The 18,063-nt window shown below is 41.5% G+C and overlaps 1 protein-coding gene across 2 annotated transcripts in view; it reads right to left on the reverse strand.

The window, feature by feature from the left end:
* Nucleotides 1-18,063, reverse strand: part of LOC106516255 (mucin-2) — a 61,477-nt gene extending 43,414 nt beyond the window's left edge. Inside the window, exons 1-3 of one of the 2 annotated variants that reach the window (XM_014006517.1) lie at nucleotides 17,810-18,063; nucleotides 5,140-8,861; nucleotides 3,218-3,289 (exon numbers count right to left, since the gene is read on the reverse strand). In XM_014006517.1, the coding sequence (XP_013861971.1) occupies nucleotides 3,218-3,289; nucleotides 5,140-8,087 (3,020 nt within the window). In that variant the 5' untranslated portion in view covers nucleotides 8,088-8,861; nucleotides 17,810-18,063. Of the gene's footprint in view, nucleotides 1-3,217; nucleotides 3,293-5,139; nucleotides 8,862-17,809 lie in introns of both variants that reach the window. The other variant, XM_014006516.1, reaches the window with a different exon arrangement.

Raw genomic sequence — 18,063 nt, forward strand, 5'->3', positions numbered from 1 at the left:
GTGTGTGTGTGTGTGTGTGTGTGTGTGTGTGTGTGTGTGTGTGTAATGCATATGGTTCGACTGATGTGAGAGTAGTGACAGAGGGAATAAATAGACTTACAAGGAGATGAGAGACAGCTAAGTTAAATGGCACGGTGCAGGTGGGTATGGCAGGACTGAGTAATAAACTGACTGAGGAAATGGCTAAAAGGACCAAAAATAAAATAAAAACAAAAAACGACCCAAAACTATCAATTATAATGTGTAAAAATTTCACCTTCAACCATGTCTAAAATCAGTCATTTTTGCTGCGATTTCCTCTGTTGCAGAACTTGATGTAAATTGTTTACTGTCATAATTTGATTTCAGTAAAGCATGTTACATGCAGGTCAAATTGCATGGAACAGTTAATACAAAATAAATTAATTTTAATAAATCTACACCTGTCTGAGCCTTACAGGCAATGCCTTTTTTTGAGTACCATTTCATCAGCTTTTTAATTGATAGAATCTGCCTTGTCAGGTTCTACAGCAGTGCCATCACTCAAGTGTTTTCAAGCTTCACTCTGTCTTCCCATTTCTATCCGCAGCTGCCAGATTTTATTCTTAAATTCAGCTAAATGTTAAAGCTGAGAGAAAATAGAATTTCCTCTCAATATGGGAAAATCCTCCCGTCACAAATGAGTGAAAGGGGTTCCCTCGATATAGTGATTGTAAAACTCTGATTACCTTTGTCCATGTGTTATTTAACAATAAAGGGATTGCATTTTTTAAGTAATGTTATTTGGAAAGTTTATGAACAAATAATATCTAACCTGTTGTTGATGACTTTTATAGTGACCTCCGTTTGGAGAAACCAAGTTGAATTCTAGTACAAGTGGGGTCAAAAATAAATTGGATTGCTGCCAAATCTTATTCAAAAAAAGGTTTTCATAAACTTTTACATTTCCATCAGTTTTGCTTTAAATCCAATGGTTGTTTATGAGTGCTAATAGCTTAGCTTACTGGTGTAGCTTGGTTCATCTTTTGCAGTAACATTACAGTATTTTTGCCAAGAATGACGATGTATTGCCAAATTAATGGTAGTGTGAGAGTTTGCATGAATCGCTATAAACTTTTTGAGACAAAATCAGTCATTTGTCTCACTCATACAAGCCATTAGCTCATCATGTTAAACTCTGAGGTCAAACTATAGTCATTCAAAGAGCAAACTTTAATAGGTGGGGAAATAAATGTTCTTAGGAGAGCCCCATTCAAAAGTTTTAAACTATTGCTTTAAATAAACTGATTAAACACTGCCCATACACTGTAAAATTCAAAAGAATAGGGTTTTGTTTTTACTGTATTTAAAGATGAGTAACCACAACTGTTTCACACGGATATTCATAAGCACTGATTTAGTAAAATATCAAAATAATTTCAAATGCATTTTCTGTCTTTTATCCTCAAGTTTGTCCTTTGTCCTGTTTAATTTTGAAATTCTTTTTTCTCAGATCCCTTTGATTCTTCATATGTTTTGCTTTTTATCTTCCCACTCTCTTTTCCCAGCTTTCTTTCTATCCTCCTGTCCTCTCCTGTCCTCTCCCCTCTGTCTTTTTGCCTTTTCTTTCATGCATCCTGATTGAGGAGGTTTGCAAACACAGCATAAATAAATTACTGAGAACAAACGGATTAAGATAGTGCCTCGGCTGAATCATTTATACGTTGTACAGGAACTAAAGCTCCAACTATAATATCATTTATTTGTAATAGGGTTGAGTTTGAAGATATGTTGCAGCTTTGGGAAACACCTTATTACCAGCGCAAAATAATGAATAATAAATGACTGAGTAGGTAAGCTGCGCAGACCAAGTTGTGTACATGCCAGTTTCCTCGGCTTCAGTGCACAATTAGAAAGGCCGATGATGAATTTTGGCTTGTTAATTGAGTTGTGCTTTTTCTAGATTTATTAAAAAACCGAGTAATGTAACACCTTTAAGCTGTTTGCATGAAAGTTTTAATAATTAGAGTAGTGCTTCAATAACCTCCCTCTTTATCTGTTTCTTATATTTATTATTTTTTTCTGTCAGGTATGTGTATATTTTGGTATTGATCCAATACCCAGTAAATACAGGGCTAATTTCACAGAAACCAATTCTTTAAAGGTGAAATGAGATGTGCATTAAAAAAATGTGATTTTTACCATCAGTTAGTTGATTATGGTTAAAAAAAAGAAGAAGAAGTTTTGACAAATAACTATTTTTGTATTGGCTACAATAAAATAAGACAATGTAATAGTCTGAAAATGTAAAAAAAAAAACATCTCAGTTTGCTTCTATTACACACAATTAAGAAAAATAAACTTGACTGGTGCAAAATATCAAAAAAGTAGCAATGTAACAAAAATCTAAATAAATCAATCTCAACAATACAAAAAAAAAAAACTTCCATCATAGACGGGCACAACTAAGAGAAAGGTTTTCAAAACTCCAAACACTTTGGAGACTCATTTTTTTCACTTAATTTGCAAAAAAAAAAGAAGTCAATTCAAATTCAAATTCAAAAATACTTTATTGATCCCAGAGGGAAATTAGGTGTTGTTGTAACTCATTTAGGTCAGTAGTGCAAATAAAGTGTAAACAAAAATATCAATCTCATAGCGTTAGAATTGATCCAGTATCAATGCTCATCTTACCATCGATACTTGGCACCATACGCCCACCTCTACTTTCACATTCTCTTCGACAATTTGCAACTAAGAAATTACAGTTTCTTTTTCATATTTGCGGTGAAAGTGTGATGTTCCTTTAAAAGACAGACTGCAATGTAAATCTCAGACCAGAATGATGTGTGTTTATCTGAGGACGGAAAGAAACAAAGTGGGTACCATTTACATTTGTGCTGCTGTTCACCTAATTAAATTTGACAGTGTGAAGATATGAGGGATAAAAGTCTTAATGTGTCTCCAATAAGTGTGTTTAATGACCAAACCTGCAGCAGGTTCTAGGCAACGAGAGGCCGTTCTTAAAAGAGCTGCACCCGGCTGTGCTGTCACACAGAGCAGAATGACAATCCTACCAAACCATAAAACTGAACCTCTGAATCTGATGTGATTTGAAATGACAGTGTGATGCACACACGCACACGCACATGTGCACCGAGAAAAGCCCTGTGCTCTCAGCACTCATGTGGCAAAAAATAAAAACAAAAACAGACAATAAATATGCAAAAAAAATGTACTCGTGCATGGATAGACATACCTGTAGATGATGCAAGCACAATCCCTGCAGGTCCCACAGTTCTCAATGTCCTGTCCAGTCCTGTATGAATGTCTTCTGTTGAAAAGCACAGAGATGACATATCAGGGGTATAAGAGACATGTTTTGCATGCGTGTGTTTGTGCAAGCAAAGGAAAAACAAAAGTCAAGCTCCCTTGTTGAGCAAAAGAGTAGACAAATCTCCTCCCGGAACTCGCCTCTGATCATTTTTTAATGAACTAGACCCCCTCCAACAGGCTCGGCCTGTTACGTAAACCATGAATCACCGTGTCACTCCAGGCATAAAATAATGCTTATGAGGTGAAAGTGAAGTCTGCATGCATAAGACCAACGTTAGAATTCTAATATTGGAACACTCAAGATGTGTTCCTTTACAAGACAGAAGGCCACACAGTCACATGTTCACATGCATGCAAAAAACAGGCCTGACATTGATGTTGACACTGATTATGCTGTTCAGATATCAGTCAAGTCCTTTCATGAATTCACCAGATGCAGACGCAGTCATGTGTGTCATTCCCTGTCTGAGATTGTGCTCATGCCTCATCATGTATGTGCTATTTTGGTGTGATAAGGCGAAATAAATTAGCAATCAGTTTACAATGTTTGAAGGAGATTAATTAAAGGCTTGATGAGAACGGTAAAGGGTTTATACTGAGGCTTGGGACATCTAAAACCACCAGTGCGACAACAGTCGAATGCTGATTTTTATCAGTCACACATGCAAGACGAAAAAATAAAAATACTGCTGCAAAATGAGTGCAGCAAAGCTCCTGAAAGGCTCCCTGTGGTATGATGTGGCATAAGTTCTTCAGAGTTGAGACTTGCATGACTGATATGAGACTCCTTTTAAAAAAGCAAGCAGAGCTCCCTGCTTTCCATTTGGTTTTCTTCCTGTTCCCCTACCCTCAGACACATCAATGTTTTAGCCAGTTTATTTTATTCTAACCAAAATTACACTGCGCTCCAGCCACAAAGTTGTGTATTTACATTACTTGCAATCCTGGGACTGTCAAGAATTAAAGGAGCTGCGGCACAGCAAAGCATCGACACGACAACCACCCGTTTCTTAATATTCACAGCACATAACATGGGAAGGTCTGGGTATTCTCTTTTGGGTGAAGATAATCTTCCCATAAAAACCCATTTCTGCACCAAGCCTATAGAGAAGACAATGTTATAGAAATGATCAACCTGCACTTATGTTTGTGTTCCTCATTGTATGTGTGTGTTTATGTTTGGAGCAAATCAAAACCCCTGTGGAAAAATCACCAGTCATTCAATAAAGCAGCAGACACTTACGTGACGGTGACATTTACTGTCCAACACTCCAAAATATCAGACTGTCATAATTAATACTGTTTCACAATTTGTTGCTCTCTCTCTTCCCTCTCTCTTCCATTTGTGTGTCTGTATAAATAGAGAGAATACTGAACAGGAAAGATGACCAGCTGGCTTTTTCCACTGCTCTTGGCCCTGAGCTGAGAGATCCAGTAAGGCCAGGGTTTTTTTCTCTTTAGCCTGTGAGTTTCGGTCTTCTGTATTTACACATCCAGATGCTGGTTCCTCTTTTGGCACAGCGTTTTGACACTGATTTAAACCTAAACAAGTCCTTACCAATTACATTAAATAGTTTACAAAATATTTACTATACAACTAATTCAACCTGAGGACATACTGTATGTCGAGAACAGAATAAAACTGCAATCCATGGTGACAGCATTTCCTTACTCTGCTAAACTTTTACAAACATTATGTCCTGGAGTGTTTTTTGAACCTTCCACTTGCATAATTTTGAAAAGGGTAACTAAAAATTTGTTGAAATTCAAACAGTTTTAATAATTTAGTGTGACTTTAGGTTAAAACTGTGCTCATATTGCAGTAAAGACGAAGGCCTTACTCACCCATCTCTCTCCGCTTCCTTTTTTTCAAGGTCTTGAATGACATCCAGCAGGACCTTTATGGTGTTCTGACTCGTCTCCAGGACCCCCTCCAGACTTTGGAGCTGGTTCTGCAGGCTACGTATGTCATGCAGAGGACCATTAGGACTCAGGAGCTTCTCTGTCACTCGTGATGGGTCCAGTTTACACCTGGCCCCTGACATCAACCCTCCCAGAATTTCCTGGACCTGTCTTATAGTGTCAGCTTGGGTGGGAGTCAGGGGCCGAGCTGTAGGCTGCTCCCCGGAGACAGAGCAGCCCCTGGCTCCAGAGCAACCCTGCTGGTTTGGAGGGAGCATGTGTTGGCTGTTGGGCATGTTGGGCCTGGAATTGGCTCCTGAGCAGAGCATTTTGTGTAGCACCCCAAGCTGAGCCTGGGCCGAACTAAGACAGCTGGGTTTAAAACAGGCCTTGGCAGGAGAGGAAGCAGAAGGGTGGCTCTCTCCCTTCATCACAGCAACTGGCGGCGTTTGAGCTCTGTGCTTCAGAGAGCTGGCTTTTTCACAGAGCTTGGGCGAGTCCGTGCATTTAACATCCTCCTTTTTCTCCTTGTCTATCTCCTTTTCACTGGCCTTGCTCTCTGCCCTGAGCATCGGGGTTCGAGCTGCAGGTCCTGGCGGCTCGGTTTTCCGTGGTGTGTAGGGTGGGGGTGGAGGAGGAGGGGGTGGAAGTCGAATGCCCCTCTTATCCTGAGCACTATGGGGAGCCTGAGAAGGGGGCGTGTATGGTGGCGCGGCACGAAATGTGGAGGAGTACAAAGGAACCACTTTAGTTGGAGTTGCACAAGACTGGGCATTTTGGAGAGTGGACACATAGGCTTTCACAACTGGAGGTGGAGAAGTGCAAGAGTTGAGATTTGGCACGGGGGAAGATGAGTAAGGGGTTATGCCCGTACTGACTGAGGAGGCATGTTGCAGTGCTTGACATGGGATGTTGCAATGAGATACAGTTTGTATGAGTGTGGCATAAGAAGGGGCAGTTGGATTCGGGTGGGGTTTGTGGGGACCTACTGGATGTGTGGTTGTGTAATATGATATGGAGGTGCAAGACAGGGCAGTCTGAGTCACAAACGTACACGGAATTAGATTTGTGAGAGGTGCGTTATTTGTCTGTTGCTGTTGTGTTACATTTGGGACATTGGTTGAAAGTTTGGTTGGGTCGCAGGGTGTTAAAAAATGGCTGACAGTTGGGGTAAGAGTGGAACAGGTTAAGGAAGAGGAGGATACTATATTTGGTATAGGGGAGGTGCAGGTTTGTGGGGAGCATTGAGGTGCAACTGAGGAAAGACTAGAGCAGGTAACAGCTGGGCTGGGGATTGTTAGTGGTGACACAACAGTATAATAGGGGATAGAGTTTTGGGTAGCAGTAGGTGTGTAGGTGGAGGATGGAACTGAGAGGGCACTAGGTGGAGGAGGGGTGGCACAAACTGGCTTGGAAGGAGATGAGCAAGGTGGCTTTGTGCAGTCTTCAAGGTTTTGTACTGGTGCTGTTGTAGGCGGAGGAGAAGTACAGTAAGGCACAGTAGTAATTTTGGTGGTGGGAGTATTTGGAATTGCAGGTGGAGATACAGGGTTGTCAGACGGAATTTGAGCTGAGCTGGATGATTCAGTCAGCAGTGGGGAAGCAACGGAGCTACAAGTCTGCATCTGTGTAGTGCAAGGTTTATGATTTGGGGAAGTGTGACAGGGAGAGTCTGTTTGTATTTGAGTGGTGCACTGCTCAACATTTAGAGGTAGGGTGGGCCCAGAACTGGTGGTTTGAATTGGAGTTGTGCAGTGTTCGTCACTCGGAGATGGTGACTGACGTTGAGTTTCTGTTTGACTTTGGGCGGTGCAGTATTTTGAACTCGGAGGTGGAAAGGGGCTCTCGGTTTGAACTTGGGTGGTACAGAGATTTGTATTTGAAGGTGGAGGGGATCGACTGGGGCTTTCAGTTTGTGTTGGGGTAGTGCAGTAATGAACTTCCTTTCCAGGATCACTTGCTGTTCTGTTGAGGCGTTTTCTCCTTCTTACCACTGAGGGAGTGCTGCTGCCCTGGCGCTTGGTGCCGTCGCGACAGGATACAGAGGAACAGTGACACGGCTCAGTGCTGGGAAGAACTGAAGGTGGGCAGCTGTGTCTAGAAGATTTTGCGGTAACAGCTGACTTATTATCTGTCCTTGATACTTTAGATCTTCGTTCTACCACAGTTTTATCACCAAGGCCAAGAGCTCTGGACTGACCTTTACATCCAGGCAGCAACACATGGTTGTGCGTAGTGCACTCATCTTGAGAGTCATGTTCATCATCCCCATCCACACCAACTGAGTCCCCAATGCTGTGGCTACTTTTGTGGGTAGATGAGAGAGACTGGGGTTTTTTGAGGCATGGGGATGTCTGGATGGCTGTGCTGGTGCTTGTACTGGGCCTTCGTGTCAATGGCAAAGTCAGAAAATTGGCCTGTGGTGGTGCCCAGCATCGTCTTGTGGCACCAGGTGTCAAAGGATGAGGAGGGGCCCGTGCCAAAAAAGCTGCCACCTTTTCTATTGTACTTGCCATGTCCTCACGTACAGCCCCTACCACGGACGTCTGGCCAAGCAGGCTCTCAGTCTGTAGTCTGTTAGTCCACGGGTTGTGAGACATGCTGCTGTGTTTGCGAAGAGGATGTGGGCTGTTGTAGTTTGTGGCAGGTTTTTGGTGGCCATTATTTTCTCCTATTGCACTGTTGCCACTGCTACTGCTGCCATCCTCCAGGTCTTTGAAGCGAACCTGATGTGTACGGTTGCGGCGTCTCTTAAGGCGGCTCTCGATATCTGGAGAGTCTCGATTGAGGAGCACAGAGCGTACAGTCATTGTTCCTGGAAGCTTTTCCGCTAAGGTGCTCTTCCCATTGCTCTGTCCTGTGAGCAAGTGATTGGGCTCTTTACTGACCATTTTTCTAGTCTCTTTCTGTCCCCCAACATCCACAGGCTCTGGAGGCAGTTTGCAGTAGGAAAAGCCTTGTTTTGCTCATTTGTCAACAAAGAAAGTGGTCCTTCATTACTATATGTTCATTGTAATGAAAGTGTTGCAGATTTATACAGTTGACTGACAGTTTCCAGTTTCATCACATAACTTGTGTTAAGTACTTAGGTTATACTAGTCCCTTTGTAGTATTGTTCATGGCTGCTTGGTTTAATTGTTCAGCTAAGATTGTCCTGAAGAAAATTGCCACATCTACAGGTGCAGGTCAGGACGTATAAACAATGAAGGTGATCCCTTTGACTAATTCTTACCTCTATAGAAACATGGATCCCTACTTTTAGTTGTACAGAAAATATAAAGATTAAAATCATAAAATAAATTAAACAAATCAATCATCATTTACCCTAAAATTGTAAATGTTCATACTTTTTCTTGTCCTCTGAATTTGTGAACTCTTCCCTCTTATTCCCATTTCTTGTTACGTTTCCATGCTGATGAAGTCTTGATGAGGCCGGCGAAGCTAAACACAAAAATGTCCATCTTTTGGCTTGTCTACATGACATTCTCTCCTCCACCTTCTTTGTCCCCTAATTGCACAGAAGATTGAATAACCAAAGTATGGGTTGGTCTTGAGTGGTTTCCCAAATGGGCCTGTTTTTTTTAACATCTTCATTTGACTGCTGCTCATTTCATTTCCCTTTGTAGGTTTCTCATTCTCTCTTAGCTGAAGAAGCGAGTGAGTTCCTAAAGAGAGGAAAAACACACAGAGAAAAGAAAAAGTGTGTTATTGTTTTGTATATTATTGCATTCTTTTTGAAAATTCTTGTATTTGAGATAAAGAGGAAGATATAAGACTGGCAACTGCATTGAAATGCATTAGAACAAAGCCAGCTCGGCAGAGAGAAGAATACATTAGTTAAAAGAAACTAGTGAAAGGTTGGAGGTGGCAAAAGAAAAGCACAGAAGAAATATACACTTAAAACAAGAGAAAATAAATTGTAATTAAGACCTATTCAGACTATCTAAAGGGGATACTTATGTTTTATGTCTGTTTGATTTCCTCTCTATCATTAGCTATTGTTAAAAGTATCGTTATTGCTGCAGCATGGCAGAATTTAGTGTTATTCCAGCTCATAGGAACGCAACGTGACTGATGTCATATTCTCTGTGAGTGTGTGCTTGTCTTACAGACATTTCCTTTCCTCTACGTTTTAACAGTCTGCGGCCCTGTTATCAGTCCCTGATGATCTGCCATGGTGACATTCTCTCTGATTCATCTGGTCACTTTGTGACAGTCTGTCCGCCGTGATGTGTTTAGTAGTATGTTCTCATCACTCTGATTCTGCGGCTTGTTTTTTAATACGTATGTATCACTTCCAGCATGATGCCATCGCCTGAATCACAGGATCTATGGATTTGTTCCTTGTTATCCACTGGTGATAGCCCCTGACACTGACAGGCCCGTGCGCTAATTCTAGGTGCGAGTGTGACTGGACGTACTCTTATCTTCTGTGGGAGGGGTAATTAGTGACTCCTTCACAGCTCCCAGGTTATTTAGGGAGTGAAATACCCGAGGGGCTGCCACTTTTATTTACGTCGACTGTTTTTTTTTTTGTTTTTTTTTTACTTCTTGCTTTCTCTTTTTCGTGGCACTGGGGAGGAGGATTTTTGTCACAACCTCCCATCAACCTCTTTAAAAACACGGTAATTAGGATTAATTATGATTACAGTCACACAGACAGAGCCTCAAGGAGAGTGTTTAACCATGATGGATTAAGATATAAGCCATGGATTTTTTTATTTATTTATTTTACTTTCTTATTATAGTAGTATTTACAAATGAACTGCATAACTCTGAATTACGAAGATGAAATCTTTGTGGGATGTGATGCACATTTTCCCAGGCATGGAAGGTTGAATCTTACACTGCAGAGGCTAGAAACTAAAAAAAGCAAAGGTTTATCTTTAGCTGAATGTGTACTCTCTTTGATCTCAACCCATATGTGATAGTGTTATTCTTTCTCATCTCTCCCCAGATAAAATTGTGTTTCCACTCCTGTTTTCTTTTTTTTCTTTTTTTTTTTTGCCATAAATATCCCATTTCATTCAGGTCGTCACTTTTTCCTGCTCATTTTTATATAAAAAGCACTCTCAACCTTCACCCTGACAGATTTTTCTGAGTTTCATCCATGAGCTGTAGGACCATTACCCTTACTCATTCCACGGGCGGTGTCACCCTCAGCGTACCTTCTTTCTGTCTTTCTCCCATCTGGCCCTACGATTCTCGTTTCACCTCTGTCATTTGTATCTTCCTTTTAACCTTCACCACAACAACACTCGGTCGGCTGAAAAACTCTCCTCCTGCCACACGTCCCCCTCCACTTCCACAGTTCCTCCCCCTTGCTCGGCGAACTACCCTTGGGTCAAAATTTATGCCGACAGTTTAATGAATCCGTACCCTCTTAATGCCGCATGGGCTCACTCCTGGGGGCTGAGGCCAGTCCTTTCCCCACATGTGACATTTCCATGTTGAGCTTTATTGGCAGACAAGAAATAAATCACCAGGCAAGAGGAAGAGGGTGTGCGACAGCATAATGCCAACAAGGGTCATAACTCATTGTGGTTATTATTTAAGATTTACTCTAGCCTGTTTGCTTCCTGCCTACGTCTGTGAAGAAGGCTTTACTATGAATCCTCTTTTTCTTGTGCGTGCTGCTTCATGGTTGTGTGTGTGTGTGATAATAATGCAAAGGTCACATCTGATCCTCCTTTATCTAAGCCACGCAGTCCCTGGGAAACCTATCTCATGCATTCAGGATACAAGAAGTGAAAACTTCACTTGCACAGATCCAATAATATTTGGAGCCTGGATCCTAAAGGGGTGTTGAGAATTGCATCTATGACAATAACGCACCTTTGAGTCTCTCTGCGCCGAGGAAAGGGGGAAGATTCCAGGAATCGGATTGTTGTGCAAAATCACGTCGGATCTGATTGCCCAGGCATGCTTAAATTTGTCATACAGGACTGAGACTAGGAGGAGGCAGTGAGAGAAAGGAGAGGAGATAGACATGCGTGGTTATATTTAGAGATGCTATGAGACGCACGGCGAACTGAGAGGAGTGAATAAGTAAGAGGGAGACGGGGCGGAGGGAGACAGATGAGCAGAGGTATACGGGGACAGAGCGCAAAGCAGGAGGGAACAACCCCTGGCAGAGGAAATGTCATGGTTAGGGTTCAGTGAAGTGGTAAATCGGGAACATCAGCGTGTCAGGGCATTTAAGGGGTACTGGAGAGGAACTAAGAAAAGCTATATGATCAGTGATTGGCCCCTCTGAACATAAGCAGAGCGCGAGGTCTACCTGTACACTGTCAGAGAAAAATGTTTGACAATACAGCCACACCTCACAGCAGATGCATGAGCCACAGTGGGGTTCTGTCTACTCTTGTCAAAAGAGAGCTCCAGTTCCAGAACAGATCCTTGAGAGTTGCCATTAGACGCCTATTTTGTTAGGTAAGCATTGTGTGCAGCAGAGCGCAGTAAAGTCTCACACCGGGGGAAGGAGGGGTTGCTTTATTTGATACAATAAAAGCAGCGAACATATTCAAAAATGCACATGTAGGAGTTTGTGGATGCAAAGGTTTCTCGGTATGCATTTGCATTACGCTACCTCAAATGAGACAGATACATACGTAGTAAAGTTGCTGCATACTCCTGATAAAGTGTTTAATTTGTTCACTCTAAACGGTTAAATAAATCATCCACAGCCACTGTATGAAAGTAAATGTATTATGGCAACATGATTATTATTGTTCTTGTCAGATCCTTCTCTTTTTAATTACCCGTTTGTTTATTAGATGTTTGATTTGACCTTTTAAATTCCCAGTGAGCCATATCCACCTGCTCCAGTGAGTTTAATTGTACAATAGCATACAAAAAAGAGAACTTTGCTTGTTTTCCCCCCATCAAAACACAATCACTATTAAAACACTTGCACCATGAAAGAGCACTGGAGCGTTTGACCTCTTGATGTCAGTGTTTTGTTCTGTTTATATATATTACAAATAAATTTATCCTGTCACCACAGCAGCGTAGCCTTCTGTTGCTTCTTTGTGATGCATTTGTTGTTCCTGCTTATAGTTTGTCTTTGCATTCTCCACAACTGCTTTAACCTGTTATTGGAAAAAGAAAAATAGAAAAAAAAACAGCATTCTAAACTTGTCACGAACATTTCACCTGTTTCTCATTGTATAGAATGGTGATGTACGTCTGTGTCTTGCAAATGAAGGTGTTTAAAAGACTGAGAAGACCTCAGTTATTATGGACTAACTGTAGAAGTGGTGGTAGTCTGCGTAGGACCATTATTGTTGGACAATAGTTAAAGCTTTTTATATTTTAGTCACAGTTTCTTCAGGCTAAGCTGACAAAAACTATTACTCTCAGAAGGTAGTGTTAGAAAGTATGCTGCCTCCTTCTGCAACACACCTCTTCTCCATTGTGTGGGTTACCTTAGCAACCCATCCCAGAAACCATTTGGCTGCGGTTTTAATGAAGCCCCCAAACTAGTTCATATGAAAAAGTTGACATTTGATTCAGTAACCTCTATGTGTTTATTGGATCTTATTGAAGAGCGTAAATGTGTTCGCGAGTTATTGTGTTTTAATCCAAGTTACATTTGCTGTTCCGTTCAGTTTGCGTGTTGTGTGTTTTTGTGGGTTTCTCTCTCATTCCTTTTTTCTTCTTCTGGGGCTTCACAAAACCCAGAGCACTCATCCACTCTCCAACCACTGCAGCTCCTTAACAAGTGAAAATCAAAATTTGACAGCCTCACAACTTCAGCTCAATGCAATTTTGTGCAGGCACAAGTTGTGCACTAAAACTATAAAACCTTTACAGGCTGAGAATTTAGTTTGAAGGGCCATCTGGTCATTTGAAACCAATTAGGACTAGACCAATACTAAAAAAAGATTGTTGGTTTGAATTTCCTTAAAATATGTTCAATCATTTTTGACAGCATTGTGTGGAGGTCTGAAAGTGCCATTATTCATGATAAATGCAATAAAATGGCATAAAAAATTAATTGACCATGTGCCAACAAATGCTACAAAAATTACATCTTATTTTTCACTTAATCATTCTCCCTATCTATTCATATTGTAATTTAACTGTATACACATTCTTTATTTATCCAGTGTTATTGTTTTTTTATTCTAGAAGAATTCTTTCCTTTTCTTCTTCTGACCTTTAGATTGTCTTTTTTATTTTCTCCCTGAATGTGTTTCATACTTTTTTTTAATTGGACTTGTTCTTATTGTCACTTATTCCTTAGATTTATTTTTTCTCCATTTTTTTCTTAATATGTATCTCTAATTTTTTTTATTTTCGAGTGCATTCTTTGTTTGTTTGATTGTAGCAAATCATATTTACTCTACAATGCTGTGCTTGTTGAATCCACTGTAATTTCCATTCTCACTCCCTAGGTGGCACTGTGGATTCCATATGGACACTCATGAGTAGAGATAGGATGAATGGCTCTTTGAAGGAATCTGAACCGTGACAAGCCTTTTGTTTCCTAGAGCTGTTCAATAGAGCTATGCAAAACAAGTTATGTCATCACATAGGGATATACATCATTATGTATGGTGTATGTGATGTAATTCCGTCACGTGGGCGGTACCATGTTTTGTCATGCAGAACCCCTTCCCCCCTTTCCCCCCTGAGCTGTTGCACTTCACCCATTGTTTCTGTGGTTATGGAGGAAATGATAAAGTTATTGCCAACAGTAACAAAACTTTGAATGATTGTTTACTTTCAACAACTTGGTTCTTATTGTTGGTTGTAAGGAGACATTCAAAGGACCTGGATTGTTCGCAAACATCATATCTCAACTCATGAGTGCAGATTTAGTCTTGAGTGTGAAAACAGTTACACCAAAAATAGATAAACACAGAAACCTTTGGACTGAGGATTCAAAAAAGGGGTAGCACAAACAGCACTCTGATGTTGTTCATCTACTCTCACAAGTGCAGAAAAAAATATTGGGCCTCACGCAAGAACCGCTCGTACGCACAGATTTGTTCTTAAATTGTGCGTACGAGTGATTTAGGAGAATTTGTGGCATTCACCAATGTTTTCGTATTCTAAGATTTTTTTTTCAGATTCGAACAAAATTCACGTGTGGTCCAGACCTGTCGTATATTTTATGAGCAGTCAGTCTGTTGTTATCCAGACGGGTTTTCCTCACTAATAACTTTATATTTCGTTAGTTTGAAGATATTTTGAGTTGAAAATAAATCACACTCCATAATTATGTTGACAATAGGCTATTCTGCTTGAATTAGAGTTATAATTTTAAATGTAATAATTTCGACTAACAATATAAATTGTCCGTCCGGCCAGCTTGTCCGCTATCGGGTGCGGGGGCAGCAGCAGAAAGACCCCGCTCTCCCCAGCGACACTTTCCAGCTCATCCTGGGGGACTCTGAGACTTTCCCAGGCCAGAGGGGGTACACAATCCCTCCAGCGAGTCCTGGGTTTTCTCCAAAGTGCCAGACTTATTTTGAAAACATTTTAAAATGGTTATTCCAAACCCGCATCTGAGACCACCTGCAACCGCGCAGCGCGCGGTGGATTACGGTGCGCAGCGCTGTGGCTTCTGAATAAATGAAAATGATTTACCACAGTTGTTCATACTTTTAGCAGCTCTTTTTATTCCACAGCTGAGCTGCTAAAAATTACAGATTTTCTTTTCTGGATCTCTAACAGACGGACTTCAATCTCTGAACTCGTAAAGTTCTTCTTTTTAATTATCGCTGTCATTTTCATGAATGGACACTTGTATCTGAGGCAGGAAACATAGCCTTATATGGTGTTTTTGGGGTGGTAATTATGCTAATCTCCTCTCGCGTGCACGAGCAGGTGATACGAACAGGTGTAATTCATTTACACACTTTTCCTGAAGATAGAAGAGTTTGTTGAATCTGACGTGACATGTTCGTACGAACTCTTCGTACGAACAAAAGTGAGAGAAATTTAGGATAAGAATACGAACATGTTCTTGCATGAGGCCCATTGATTGTAGCCACCTGTAGTGCTTGTATGCAATTTCACACCAATGTCCGTGGTTCCCAAAAAGCTCTATCAAGGTTCAAACCAGGATTTAACAAATGATGGTTTCAGAAATAGTGGGTTTTGTTCTTGTGTATACATAAGCAGTAGATGTGCCAGAATTTCACTTAGCAGCGCAAGGTCTAAAAAATGTAGGTCTGATCTTATGGCCAGCAGAAAACTAGACTTGATTAGCCTTTTCTAAAAAAAAAAAAAAAAAAAGAAATTAACGTCAGTGTTGTGTCAAAAACTTGCTACTGCTGTCTCAACATGGTTTGGTTAAGAATAAGTTGTTCCGTTTGTCACCAGCTTTGGCATTTGTTATTTTTTCTTTGTACCTTCAAAGCCTCGTCCATTATGAATAAATACCCACCTGTCAAATAAGTCTTTGATTTGTTGCTAAATGTATTTGCACAAAAAAGCTCAGGTCAAAAGGAACTGCTCTATCATAAATTATGTCAGTAGTTTGCAGAACTGCAAAATCTCTTCTTTTCACCAAATGCATCATTGTAGTCTTCCTTCGAGGATGTTTTCTAACTTTCAGAGCATGAGCGTCTGCCAGAGGTGATTTGTTCCATCTGTCCTTTTTGACTGAAACTCTCATTCCCAACATGAAATCCTTATTTGTTGGTCAGTGGCTTGTGATAAACGTACTTAAGCAACCGTGTGCAAATTTGTAAGCTCAAACAAACGTTGTTTACTTTCTTCTGCCCTGCTTTCCACCTATTCCTCTGGTTCCACTGATTTATTAGTTTCTGTATGCTCTAGCTTGTGTTTGTTGTTTTCATCCATCCATCCATTTTCTGTACACGCTTCTTCCTTTTCAGGGTCGCGTGAGTCACTGGTGCCCATATCCAGCAGTCACAGTGCGAGGGGCGGGGTGCACCCTGGACAGGTCGCAAGTCCATCACAGGGCCACACATAGAGACAAACGAGACAAACAACCATTCACTCTCTCACTCACACCTAGGGAGATTTTAGAGTTATCAATTAACCTAACAGTCATGTTTTTGGTCTGTGGGAGGAAGCCGGAGTAGCCGGAGAGAACCCACGCATGCATGGAGAGAACATGTAAACTCTACCCAGAAAGGTCCCCGGACCGGGATTTGAACCGGTGACCTTCTTGCTGAGAGGCATCAGCTCTTCCAACTGAGCCACCGTTGTTGTTTTCACTCATTGCCAAAAGTTTCACAGAAGTCAAACCTTTGTCAGTAAGAAAACAAAATAACGTGGGCACTGATGTGTCCGCTGTTTAACAGCATGCTTCTCCCTGCTCTGTTTTGCAGAAAATGTCCTTGTCGTCCCTAATATCCCAAGAGTGTATCGTAGTTTCCTTCCTTTAAAGCCAAATCAATGTCAGCTCAGTGGAAACACCTCGCCAGCAGGCAGACAGAGTGTGGAGACAGGGAGTGACAGAAAACAACAGACTGGTGTTTTGACTACTCTGAGGAATGAAGAGAATATTAAGTGGAGACAAACGGCAGATTTATGAGCAAAGTGTGCTGACTGTGAAGATAGCCGACGCTTTAAAAAATATATAAGCTAATGAGGTAAGATAAAAAAGGGAAAGATGTGGCGGCGTAGAGCAGAGAAAGTGAGAAAAAAGAAGAAAGACTTGGGTTTTATCTGACACGATGACATTACACAGCAAAGGTGTGTTTAAAGAGATACAACATGAGCGACTGCTTGTCCAAAGAGATTTAAGTGAGACAACCCCTCAGAACTCTGCGAAATGATAGTCCCAACAGCTTGTCTTATACACACAGGTGGAATTCCCTCTGTCAGAACCTAATTCTCAAACTTTCCGTGAACACCCACCTCCCACCTCCCACCACACACAAACACACACACAGTGAGAATCAGTCATGACAAATCTGGCGGTGAAAGAACGATGCTGGAATCTGCAAAGCTACATCAACTGCCACAGCAATCTAAGCTCCCACACTCTGTAAATCTTCTCATAAAGCTGCACAAACTCAGGAAATAACTCCCACACCTGCAGTAAAGAAAATCCCAGTGTCCACACACACACACACACACACACACACACACACACACACACACACACACACATACATACACAATCCATTTTTCCAGGATTTCACACACGGAGGCTGAGCTCATCGTGCACTGCCAGCACACGAACACACCTCCAGTGTCAGGATGAATAAGTGCTCGTGCGCTCACCTGTCAAAAACATAAACAAAATGTGAACCATGCACGTGTAGTCTACTCACACACGCAGGGACACACTGTACGCTGTCTCTCTTTCCCAGTGTAATTCACATAAAGAGCTCAAAATCGTTTGATTTGTATGAGACACAATGAAAACAGACTGCTTTCAGATCTGTCCTCGTGTTTGGTTAGTTCTCACTTTGCTATCTCTATGGTGATGCTGAGAGAGGGCTGCTGGGTAGACTGCTGTACTATCTTCCATCAGGACACAGAACTGAGTCACACATACCACAGCTCCCTGTTCTCGCTGCCCTCTGTGCTTCTCTCCTTCTCCCACGAGCGTCTCCTCTGTTATTCCTTCACGTTGCTTCCTCCCATTCTTTCCATCCCTCATGTTTGCTTTCATCCTCACCTCTCTGTCACCGCTGCTCGGCGAGCTTCACGTCGTTCCCTCCTCTGAGTCCATCTGCTCCTCTCCTCCTCCTCCTCCTCCTCAACTCTGCTTTCTCCTTCTCCAGTTGCGTCCTCCTTCTATCTCGCCCTGCTCCTCTTCTCCCGTGGATTCATGCCTTTCACGTGGGAACCTTCCTCTCCATCCCTCGCAGCTCCGCGCTTCGCTGTGCCTACCTAGTTGTCTGTGTGTGTTTTGTGCTGTGAGTGGAAGTG

The sequence above is a fragment of the Austrofundulus limnaeus genome, unplaced genomic scaffold, assembly GCF_001266775.1.
Source record: "Austrofundulus limnaeus strain Quisiro unplaced genomic scaffold, Austrofundulus_limnaeus-1.0 Scaffold36, whole genome shotgun sequence".
Lineage (NCBI taxonomy): Eukaryota > Metazoa > Chordata > Actinopteri > Cyprinodontiformes > Rivulidae > Austrofundulus > Austrofundulus limnaeus.